We start from the raw sequence: 12,670 nt of genomic DNA on the forward strand, positions 1-12,670 counted from the left end.
TGTCAGGCTTTCGTGTTTGCTAGATTTGGAGTTGGACATTTTGTACCAATCTGGGATGCAGGGTCACGTGGAGTGTGGGAATGGATAGGTGCAGAAGCACTGAAACAGGAGTCCGCAGCAACTCACTGCTTAGCCAAATGTCCAGCTAAGTTAATTTTAATTCAGGTAACGTGTTAAAGAAAGTGTGTAGCATAATCTAAAAATTCTTTTTGAACAAGTGCGGTTTTCACACAGCTGGCTTTGGAAGAGTGGGCCACATTCACTTAAGGCAGGCAGCAATTATTATGCATTCTATGTAGAAGGAAGCACTTCTCCGTTCAGAGGGTAGTGAATCTTTGCAGTACTCCACAGCCCTTTGGGGTAGAGAATCAGTCATTGGACATGTTCAAGAATTAGAGTCGATAGATTTCTACATATGCAAAACATAGAGGGATATGGGGTTAGTGTAGGAAAATGGTGTTGAAGACAAAAACCTTGCCATGATCCAATTCAATGGCACAGTGAGCTGGAAGGGCCAAATGGCCTGCTCCTATTTCTTGCTCTTTCTTAAAACTACAGTCTATCTCATTTACACAGCCTGAATGTAATTTCGTTTTGTTGCGAAGAACTTAATTCCTGTACTGTCGCATTATTTATGTTGCTTAATCTAAACTATTAGATGATTGTGCATTTTTAGGGGCAGAAGTGACTTTGAATCCATCAGTGGACTGCATTCGCAAAAGGCACTGTTATTATGCAAATGGTTGACACAACCACTGAGGAATTTTGATTGCACTGGAGGCAGACACACCTGAACTTATTGACTTTTCTAAAATAAACACAGTGGAGGTTATACCTTTTTGAAAAAGGGAACACTAAAAAAGGTATACAATTTGAAGTTGGGGATCTTGTGGTGAAATGGTACGGCCCCTACCTCTGGGCTCAAGTCCCACCTACTCCAAAAAAGTATGCATTTCTGTGTAGGTTAATTAGAAAATAGCTCCAACCTGCTGTAAAACAATCGAGAAAGCTAATGTATTCATAAAGCTGGGAAACAGAGTAAACCTTGGCTGGGTTATCACTATGGAGAAACAAAATGTGGGAGCAAATTACAAACAAAAAGACCTTTCAGGCAAAGATTCAGAACTAACTTGATTTGTCACTTGGGGATTACTCTGTATGGTTTCATGAGACAGGATGACATTCGTTGCCCATCCTTAATTAATTGAGTGCCTCACTAGAATCATTGCAGAGTCAGCCACAGTTACTGTGGGTCCACAGTCACATATAAGCCCAGACCTGTAAGCACAGCAGATCTCCTCAAGGACATCCCAAGGGTTTTTACAATATCGTTGGTCATTGTCACCATCACCGAAACTAGCTTCCGATTCCAGACTTCTTGATTATAAAGCCACCAGCTGCTGTAGGCAGGCTACAATACCATAACTACAGGACAACCAGGTAGAGTATTCCACAAATATAACCACTACATGGTTGATGGGCAACAACCAACTGGGGTAGGCCAAACACTGAGCAGTAGGTTCCTCCCAAATCATCGCTTTGTTCTAAGCCTATACTGAGGCAGTGGTAGAAATAAACACTGAGGAGAAAGTGAGGTCTGCAGATGCTGGAGATCAGAGATGGAAATGTGTTGAGCAGTAGGTTCCTCCCAAATCATCGCTTTGTTCTAAGCCTATACTGAGGCAGTGGTAGAAATAAACACTGCCAGAGGAGGCAGCAATACTATCTTTCTGATGGAACCACAGTTCAGCCACGCAAGTCAATGACACGTCTTCCTGCGTGTACTGCCCGTGCATAGAGGACCTCTGAGGTTTCCCAAAGGCGCAAGTGTTTGATGGCTGAAGCACAGCAGGGCAGCTTCTACAACACTCGCATCAATGGCTGACACACATGGCTTGAAGGAACTGTTGCGGTACAAATGGTCCATTTGGTGAGGGGCAGAGTGCAGGAGTTAGGCAAGTGGGAAAAACAGAACTGCACGTTTTATAGCCGAGGGCTTCCCAGGAGAGCAGCAGGATTCAAAGCCTAAACCCGCATTGTCTGCCTCGCTGGCCTCTGCCCTCATTTATCTTCCCTTCCTGCAGTTGCTTCACATTAGAGTCCACACGCTCCTGATTAAAAATTGGTAAACAAGAGGAAAGCCAGTGAGTTTAGAGTACAGAGAGAAAGACAGCACAGTTCATTTGAGATTCAAACTGCAGCTCCTGGATGAATTGTTGGATGCTGCCCTACCTCCTAACACAGCAAACCCCAGTGCCACTATCATGCTTTCCTGAGCCACAGCCAGGAAGGCACAGAACCATCTGAAATTTCCTTGGTGGGAAATTAAGTTGTAAAGCTCCTGCTACATGACCAGCTGAGCAACTCCAGCTATTTTGCTGCTTCTGCTTAGAAACAGGTTTCCAATTCAGAATTTAGTTAGATCGTACACACTGGCATGTGTGCATTTACATGGAGTTGGGGAAACGAGGCCACAAATGTGCAGAGACTCCAAACTTGTGAGCTAACATACTCCAAAACCAGAAGCAACTTTTAAAAAAAGACAAAAAAAGAGCGCAGAAGCCACCGTGACACTTGCTCATTTTTCCAGCCAGGCACCAGCTCGACAGGAGGGGTGGGAGGGACGGGGGGGGGGGGGGGGGCTGGTTTTTGTAAACAAACCACGACCCATTGATGTCCATTCATACCAAAGGTAGAAGCATGGCTATAAGTTCAGCGAACAAACATACACCCCGAACCTCAACCTTAGCTACACATCTTCTCAAAACTCACTAAGGCAGAAGCATATTAGGGTCAATCAGTGAAGACAACTCGCCCTTTCCAACACGGACAACCTAAATGCTGGGTGTTGTGAATGCAAATCAGATTCCCTGGTTAATTGGGTTCTTCTTCCCCTTGCACAGGAATGTGACGTTTCACAGTCACACTCAGTACTGTGCAAGGTCAGACACAGACACAATATCCCCTGAAGTTCTTCTAGCATGAGATTTATGAGCTGGGAGGAGAGGATAGAAGACCCTCCTACGCCGAAACTTCAGAAACAAAATCTAGTGTTAGGTTGCTTCCGGTGCTATATTAGTGCCACCAATTTCTGGTATCCACATCTCATGTGAACTTGCCAGACTTGCTAACACTGCTGGCACACAGGAACAAACCAATCAGAAGCTGGAGGGGCCCACTTGGCCCCTCGAGCCGGTTTTGCTGTTCATTACGATTGCAGCTAATCTGATCACTCCACTTACCCACCAACCCCTGATATCCTTACACCTCCTTGCTCAAATCGAGAATCTACCCACCTCTGCCTTGAAACCATTTAAAGGTTCTGCTTCCAGTGCCTCTTCAGGAACACTTGTGATCCTCTGACTGAAATAAATTCTCTTCTGTCGAAAATGGGTGACCCCTTATTTTGAAACAGTGACCCACAAGCGGAGGGAACATTATCTCTACATCCATTCATTTCAGTGGTGGTCCCTCACAGGGGAGGATGGCTGCCGTCCACTCACCCAGAGTGTCTGTACAAACTGATACCGCTACTGCAGGCTCTGTTACACTTGGGGCAGGTGGTGGTCATGGGAAGGGGTGGGTGAGGCATTGGTGCGGCAGAGCACTCCTTTCGCGGTTTTCTCCTGGCTGCCGCTTTCTCCCCCCCACCAACGGCAGGCCTCAAGTTGCTTGGCCCCTTTCTGGACGTTCCTCCTCCACTTTGGACAGTCTTGGGCCAGTGATTCCCGAGTCTCTGTGGAAGTGTCGCACGAGGATACATCCAACCTGCCAAGCACCCTTTGTCCCTTGGATGATACCTGATCGAAAGACCCCAGTTGAAAGTAAAACTCCACCCGAAGGCAACTTCAATTTAATTCAGTGCTCACGTGAGAAGAAGCCAGTAGCACCAGAGTCACATGGCATGGAAACAGACCCTTCGGTCCGACCAGTCCATGCCGAACATAATCTCAAACTAAACTGCCTGCTCCTGGCCCATATCCTTCCAAACTTTTCCCGTTCACGTACTTATCCAAATGTCTTTTAAAACGTTGTAACTGTACCCACATCCACCACTTCCTTTAGAAGTTTATTCCACATACAAACCATCCTAAGAAGAATTTGCCCCTCACATCTTTATTAAAATCTCTCTCCTCTCACTTTAATAACGTGCACCCTAATCTTGAGAACCCCCACACTAGGGAAAAGACAACTAACTTTCTCTATACCCCTCATTATTTTGTGAACTTTTATTAGGACACCTCTCAACCTCCTGTGCTCCAGTGAAAAACATCCCATCCTTTCTTTAGAGTGGCTTCAGCTTGAAGGATGCAGAACTTTAGCTGCTGACATGCGGACCTCCCACTATCAAAATGGGAAGCTCTCAACAGCCGAGGTGACTGCAGGATGTCCATTTCCCTCCAAGTCTTGCCTTGTGCTGCTAGCCATGCTGTTGCTCTGCCAGATATTCTGAGGAATGAAGATGTGACAAGTAACAATGAAAGCTAACAGAACATTATCGCTTATTGATGGGAGAACGGAGTACAAAAGTAGGGAGATTATGTTTCAAATATATAAGGCACTGGTGAGATCACATTTGGAGTACAGTGTAGAGCAGTCACCTTATTTGATGTAAACGCATTGCGAGCAGTTTGGGGAAGATGGACCAACTCTATCGCAGACCTATACCTGGAATGGCTTGTATCCTTTGGTATTTAGAACAGTTAGAGGTGACTTCACTGAAGCATACAAAGATCCTAAGAGAAAGGGGTGGCTGAAGAAGAGGATGTTTCAGCATGTGGAAAAACATAGAACTAGAGATCACTGTTCAAAAATAAGAGGTCACCCGGTTAAAACAGACGAGGAGAAATTCTCAGTTTTTGGAACTCTCTTCCTCAAAAGAAATGCCGGAAGCAAAGTCTGCGAATATTTCTAAGACAGATTTTTGATAAGCAAGGTGATGACAGAGGGGCAAGAATGCAGAGTGATCAGATCAGTCACAATCATATTGAATGGGAGAGCAGATTCAAGTGGCCTCGTCATGTTCGTAACTTTTTACATTCATAGTCTCTGCACTGCGAGATTATGATGGTTTCACCCAATCTAGCCCAAGTGAACTGCTGACAAGATAGATAAATAGGTCATTAACCTAAAACTGCTGGAAATGCTAGCTTGGTCAATTGTCACCAGTAACAATCAATTGTACACACACCTCTAAAATTCCTGTCTATTTCCAGCAACACTCAATACTTGTATGTTGACAATCTAGGTGGTAAATCCCTCCCCCCTACCCCAACTGAGAAGGGAAGTCCTCTCACAAAGACCGAACTTTGGGATCTGACAATAGACATCTCCCACGTAAAACATTTAACCAGCCTCTACTCTTTCCGGTTACTGGCTTGTGACAAGCAAATGTTGGAAGCAAAGGAAATTAAGAGCAGTAAAACAGGTGTACCCACACACGAGATAAAATATTTGACATGCTGCCAACTTATTCTAAGCTTATTCTCAACTTATTTTTAAGCTGTAAACACGTCTGGTTCTCATATCTCATTTCTTCGGTTCTGTAGAGGATGGTAATTATTTCTGCAGTTTAGCAAGCTCGTACAAACTGACAGGAATAAAAAGTAGTGACAACAGAACTATTGAGCAATGCTACTCTGCTCTCCAAGTCAAATAAGAATGGTCGAAACTGCCACTCCTAGACCTTACAGAGATTACTAACAATTTCCACACCTCCGTAAACTGAAACAAGGCGAGATAAATTCTTTGGCGAGAACACTGCGATATGGTGACAATACAAGGCAACAGACATACCAGAAACGAGAACTCACAACCTTAATTCACTACAACCTCCAAAAGGTTCCCAAATGTTATATTTGCCTATTTTCATTTGGCTAGTCAGAATGCACATAATTTATTGCAAATTCTAAACTAAAATTCTAATGCAGAACCTATAGGCTGCTTTATCGTGAGAATTTTAAAAAATATCAAATTTCATCCAGTGGTCTCAGATACCAAATCTTAATCACATAGCAACCTGAAGGGTACACTCCCACTCTCAGAGAAGGAAGAATGTAGTAGCAATGTTAATTTTAAATGCAGTTGGGTACTCACCCCAAATGATTTCTGCTCCCACTAGCAGGCCACATACAACAGAAAGCCACCAGGACCTTTAACCGGACAGGTACAATGGTCTCCTTCTATGCTAAATCTTCATCTACAATCTCCGGACTAAGAAGCTCTTAACCATCAACATTACAAAGGGAAAACAATAAGCCTCAGTATTCCTTTGGCAAATATAAAGGAGGGAATGAGACAGAGGGGTTGATCTGGCATGGCTCTCACTTCAAATCACTAAACAATGACTCATGTGAGTTAATATCATAGGACTTGGCAGCAAAGACTAGTCCAACCAGCTTCCCAATATTCCCTGTTCACCTCGAAGAGATACAATGACGAGTATAAGGATTTGGGGAACTGCTGCAGAACAACATCGCAGCTTAAATCACTACCAGAAAAGAAATCAAGTAGAAAACTTTTACAAAGCCCTGGTTAGGCCGCAACTAGAATACTGCATCCAGTTCTGGTCACTATACTTTCCAGAAGGATGCGAGGTTTACTAGAATGTTTCCTGGGATGAGGCACTTTTAGCTACAAGAATAGTTTGTTGAAGAAGCTCGGGCTGTTCTCCTTGGAGTAAAGGAGATCAAGGGGGCAATTTGATCGAGGTGGACAGGCTTGGAAAAGGTGAACAAAGGAAAACTATTCCTGTTAGTTGATGGGACAAGAACTGCGGTCCAAGGTTTCGGGCAGATGTTTGGGTGGGGGAGGGTGGAAAACACATTATTTCAACAGCTTGTCATATCGGTACTTGATGGAAACCAATTCCTTGCGGCTAATAGCACATGGGTAAGTGGGGGAGAAAAGGTGGTGGGGTGGAAATGAGTGGATTACAGAATGGTAGCACCACTCTCCACCCCTATCCTCTCAACTCCCAGTGCTCACTTATCAAAGCAGAGAGCCAATATGATCTCAACAGGCCGAATGTCCTCCAGTTGTGTTGCAGCACCTGAGAAAACCTCAGAAAATCCATCAAATGAACAAACCATTTCTGAAGTGTCCCTACATTCAGCAACATTGAACATTCCCTCAGCTTAAACCTGATATACTGCAGACCAGAAACCCAACCTACAGTTTCATGTAACATGCTGTCATTGCATTTTTGGAGAGGAGGGAGAGACAACATTACAAAGTTTATATCTGGTACCAGTTATTTTCTAGTAACACACATATGGACTGTATATTAACTGCACTGTTTTTTGATATGCAACTAATACACATGTTCCCAAGACACAATAAAATGACATGTATTTCTTTTATAATCCTTTGTTGTCTCAAGGGCATGGAATCCTGTTGGGATACTTTCCAATGACTACCCTTCAGTATCTAACTCAGGAGGCCTATTCTTCACACAATTCCGGACAAGGAATGTTGTCAAACAACTCAACTACGAAGAAAGGACTCGAATTAACGTGGCTCCCCTATCATCTACCATACACACAAGAATGTCCCAGACAGGAGTTACTGCTGAATCAGCCATTGGATTAGTTAACTCATAGGAACTTAGCAAATACGAAGAGTAGGCCATTTAGCCAAATGCTGGCTTGTCTTCCACATGAATGCTGTTTTCTTAATCTATCCCCATATGTTTTGATATGTTAACAATCTAGAAATCTATCAATGTGTATTGAATATGCTGAATGATTAATCATAAGAAATAGGAACAGGAGGAGTTGGCCATTCAGCCCCTTCAGTCTGCATCGCAATTTCTCACATCCACTTTCCTGCCCTTATCCCAAAGCCCTTAATTCCTTTACTGATCAAGAATCTCTGTCTTTCTCTAATTTAGGCTTAACTAAATACAAGGACTCTGCCACCACAGTTCTCTACGCCAATGAGTTCTAAGAAATGTCAACCCTCAGAGAGAAGAAATTCCTCTTCATCTCAATGATTGAGCCTCCGTAGTCCTTTTGGGTAGAGAATTCCAAAAGATTCACCAAGTGAAGAAAGTCATCGTCATCATCTCAGCCCTGAATAGCTGACTTCTCGTCCTGAGGTGGTGTCCTTGGAGTCAAGATCCTTGCTAAGGGAAAGATCCTTCCAGCATCTACCCTGTTCAACCCTGTACAAAGCAGCCAAGGTTCCATCAGATCACCCTTATGCTTCCAAACTCTTGAGAATACAGAACCATCACCCCAATCTCTCCTCAAGCTTGGACTGCAGGTTCATAGTTCCATTAAAGTGGAGTTGCAGGTAGACAGCGTGGTGAAGAAAGTCTGATATGCTTTCCTTTGTTGGTCAGAGTATTGAGTACAGGAGTTGGGAGGTCATGTTGCGGCTGTACACGACATTGGTTAGGCCGCTGTTGGAATTCTGGTCTCCCTACTATAGAAAGGATGTTATGAAACTTGAAAGGGTTCAGAAAAGATTTACAAGGATGTTGCCAGATTGGAAGGTTTGAGTTATAGGGAGACGCTGAATAGGCTGGGGCTGTTTTCCTTGGAGCGTCGGAGGCCAAGGGATGACCTTAGAGAGGTTCAAGAAATCATAAAGGGCAATGGATAGGGTGAACAGACAAAGTCTTTTCCCCAGGTTAGAGGATTCCAAAACCAGAGGGCATAGGTTTAAGGTGGTGGGGGAAAGATTTTAAAAGGAACCCGAGGGGTAACCTCTTCATGCAGAGGGTGGTGCGTGTCTGAAACGAGCTGCCAACACTTAAAAGGCACCTGGATGGGTAGATGAATAGCAAAGGTTTTGAGGGATATGGCCCAAATGCTGACAAGTGAGACTAGGTTAGTATCTGCAGAATATTTGGTCAGCATGGACAAGTTGGGCTGAAGGGTCTATTTCCATGCTGTGCATTTCTATGACTATGACCTGACAATACCACCATTCCCAGGATTGGTCAGACAAACTGTCACTGTGCTGGCTATATGGAAGATATATCTTTTAACACAGACTAGCACTGCAACTCCATGTCTGTACCATACATTTATACAGTGCTTTGATAACAGAACACTGGGAGCTGAGGGGATAAGGTGGAGAGTGGTGCTGTCATTCTGAAATAAGTTTTAATTTGATTGGATTGGTGAGCAAAGCCTGGAACTGATGGAGGCAATGGGAACCCACACAGGATCAGAACGCATAACACGACTGTCAACAGTGGTGATGTGTTGGGCAGGACAGGGAGGTTTGATGGCAAAAAAGAAAACGCTGGAAGGCCAGGGACAACTCAGAATTTGGTTCAAGCTTCTAGTACAATGAAACAGCCCCAGGATCTTCACAAAAAAATACCAGAAATCAAAGTTTGACACCAAGCCAAGGATGCTGTTTTATATAAAGACATTGAATCCCTGCAGTGTGGAAACAGGCCATTCAGCCCATCGAGACCTACACACACCGCCCATCCTAACCCTGTAAGCCTTCCAATGTCTAATCCACCTAACCTATACAACCCTAGAACACGATGGGCAATTTCCCACCAACAATCCACTTAACCTGCACATCTTTGGACTAGTAGGAAACCAGAGCATCCAGAGGAAACCCACGCAGACACAGGGATGACATGCAAATTCCAAACAGCAAGTTGCCCAAGAGTGGAATCAAACCCTGGCCCTTGGCGCTCCGAGGTAGTAGTGCCAACCATGGAGCCACCATGCCATCCCCATTTGGAGATGTGGGTTTCATTGGCCTGGCTACTATTTATTGCCCATCCCCAAATGTCCACGAGAAGTGGGAGGTGAGCAGTCTTCTTGAACTAGTACAGAGATTCAATGTTGGTGCACCTACAGTTCTATTAGCGAGGGCATTTCAGGATTTTGACTCGGCAACACTGAAGGAAAAGTGGTATACTTCCAAGTCAGGAGGGTGCAGGGGTGGTACTCCCTTGCATCTGCTGCCTTTGTCCTTCTTGATGGGTATGGTCAAGGGCGTGGAAGGTGCTGTCCAGGGCCAGGGGACCAAAACCTCAGATTTAAAGGACAGTCTTAAAAAGAGGAGTTTGGGGCTCAGTCAATTGACGGAATGGCCACAACTGATAGAGTAGTTTAAACTGGGAATGTGCACAATGCCAGAATTAAAGGAGCACAAATAGTTCAGGAAGCCTTTATTCAAGAACCTGCAGATAAAGAATATTTTCAGTTTTTGGATTCATTTATCAATAGGTACATTCTAGCCCTTTTTTAAAAAAAAAAATGGGTGGGTGGCAGGGAGTCACTTTTACCTCAGTTTGGGCAAAGAAAAGTATTTTTGTAAAGAATCTGAACTCAGAGCCTCTACAGATCAATTCACGAAAAGACCCAGAAAAACCGTTTTGCGGACATTTGGTCGTAGGATTTCCAATCTGCATCGGGGAAGTCCGTGAGGATGGAGGAGACTACAGATAGGGAGGGGCTAAACCCTGGACAGATTTGAAAACAAGAATGGTCATTTTTAAGACCAAGGCATTGCTTGAATGTGCATTTGTCAGCAAAGGGAAATAAGACTTGCTACAGGGGTAGCAGAGCTTCAATTCACAGAGTGCAGAGCGAGATAGAGCAGGCAAGAATCAGCCAAAAACAATAGCAAGAATGAGGGGAACAACTATCTCGGTTGTGTAGTTAAAAACCAAAACAGGACAAGAAGAACAGGATGGGTCCATGGTGGGTTGAGGATGATTTGAACGTGATGAATTGAATGGGAGCACAAAAGGTGGTCATTTCCACATGTTATACTGTTGCAGTGAAGGTAGTAATTGGCCCACAGACTTTCGAGATACATTGCGTATGTTCCACAATTTAATCCACGGCACTGTACCATTTGGTTACAGTATTTTGCTAACCGATCCTTCCGAGAATTTATTCGTATACTGAACATAGAATAGGGGGAATCAGTGCCTGAAATTCTAAGTCAGTGTACTTTCCAAATCCATATTTTGAAAGCTGTTATGAGCAGATAAACCTCACGGGGAACCACCTGAAAACAGCTGGTTCTAAAGACAGATGGTTCTTGGTGTTATTACTAAAGCTTCAACACATCTAATATGCATTCCAAGTCATTAAAACACAATTCAACTTTTTAAATAGATGTCAAACTAATTAGCAAGCAATGTTTAGTTCGAAATTTTGGGTTCTGATTCACCCAGAATGGTTATAGTGTAGAAGGCGGCCATGGGGCCCATCACTGCCACAGAAGGCTGGGGAGGCCACATCATTGAGCATATTTAAGACAGAGATAGATAGGTTTTTGATTGTCAAGGGGATCAAGGGTTTATGGGGAGAATGGGGTTCAGAAACCTATCAGCCATGATTGAATGGCGGAGCAGACTCGATGAGCTGAATGGCCTCACTTCAGCTCCTACGTCTTATGGTGTCTGTGCCGGCTCTCCAAAAGGAGCAATTCATCTAGTGGTTATCTCCTCATAGCTTTGCACAATTTTCCTTTTCAAATTACAGTCGAATTCTCTTTTGAATGCTGCAAGTCAAACGTTCTGCCTTTCCGGAACATATACACTCACTGTCGCTCTTCCATATCTTGCCATTTCTGAGCATAAGTTAGAATTAGGTTTGTTGTCACAAAAAGGGAAAGTACATACCCAGCAATCAATGCAAACTCAAACAAAACTGTGAAACGTGGTCCTTGCAAAAGGAAATTCTTCAGGGTATACTATTTTTTCCGTTTGCTGATGAACAAATGGAAAAATATATTTCTTTTGGAGTAATAATCTTGCTGATTTAGAACTAAAACATGGCTGAAAGGAGACAAGAAGCGTTGCATTTTACACTCACCAGGACTAGGACATAAGAAACAAACTTGATAACATAAACACCAATTCATACAAGATGAGAATACGACGCTGACTGGTTGTGCCGTCACTGAAACAGAGATACAGCAGGAACAATTAACCGATCTTAATTCCCAGACCAAGTGGGTGGATTATGATTGGTCAAGGTGTTGTCCTGGAAATGCGCCAGCGATTGGCTATCTCTATCGCCCCTTTTTCTTCCAAGAGAAGGGGGTGCAAACAAATGCACAAATTTCTTTTGCCTACATAAAACAGGATCCTGTGTCTTACCATTTGTAGTTTACAGCACAGTCTAATGCATCACTGGCTGATGATCGTAAGTTGGCTTCCAGAGTAACATTTAGCACGGTCTGGATTATTTAACAAATAGCAAGCCCAACAGCAGAATCACATCGAAGGGTAGACATACTTTTGATGCTTGCAATCACAGGGCTGATAGTACTCAATCAGTATGTTTCCTGCTGCAATTGGTTAACAAGATGTACCACTGCACCACAAAAGCCCTCCAAATTAACATTTCCTTTATTTTCTAATCAACCTGTTCAGAGATGTTATCATTCACCTCTGAAGCAGATAAGACTTGAATGCGGGGCCTCTCAATCCAGAGTTTGCAACAATACCACTGAGTCATGAGCTCCTTAAACTTAACAATTCATTCACATCATATGCACGTGACATCAGCAGAAATAAAAAAGACGTTTACACTTCTATGCAAGTTGTTGTAAAGTACATTCAAAAGTGCATTTTAAGGAATGGTGACCTCCAGACTAACAGATAAACTTTCTGCTCTCAACATCAATTATCAAAGGATCCAAAAGTGGACGGGTATATGAATAGGAAGGGTTT

The 12,670-nt window shown here is 43.5% G+C and overlaps 1 protein-coding gene across 1 annotated transcript in view; it reads right to left on the reverse strand.

Annotated features, from left to right (window-relative positions):
- LOC122544704 (cingulin-like) overlaps positions 1-6,264 on the reverse strand; it is a 116,083-nt gene extending 109,819 nt beyond the window's left edge. The window contains exon 1 of the mRNA XM_043683989.1: positions 6,097-6,264. Coding sequence (XP_043539924.1) covers positions 6,097-6,131 — 35 coding nt within the window. The 5' untranslated portion in view covers positions 6,132-6,264. The remainder of the gene's footprint in view (positions 1-6,096) is intronic.
- Between the last annotated feature and the right edge of the window lie 6,406 nt (positions 6,265-12,670).

The sequence above is a fragment of the Chiloscyllium plagiosum genome, chromosome 51 (assembly GCF_004010195.1).
Source record: "Chiloscyllium plagiosum isolate BGI_BamShark_2017 chromosome 51, ASM401019v2, whole genome shotgun sequence".
In the NCBI taxonomy this organism is placed as follows: domain Eukaryota; kingdom Metazoa; phylum Chordata; class Chondrichthyes; order Orectolobiformes; family Hemiscylliidae; genus Chiloscyllium; species Chiloscyllium plagiosum.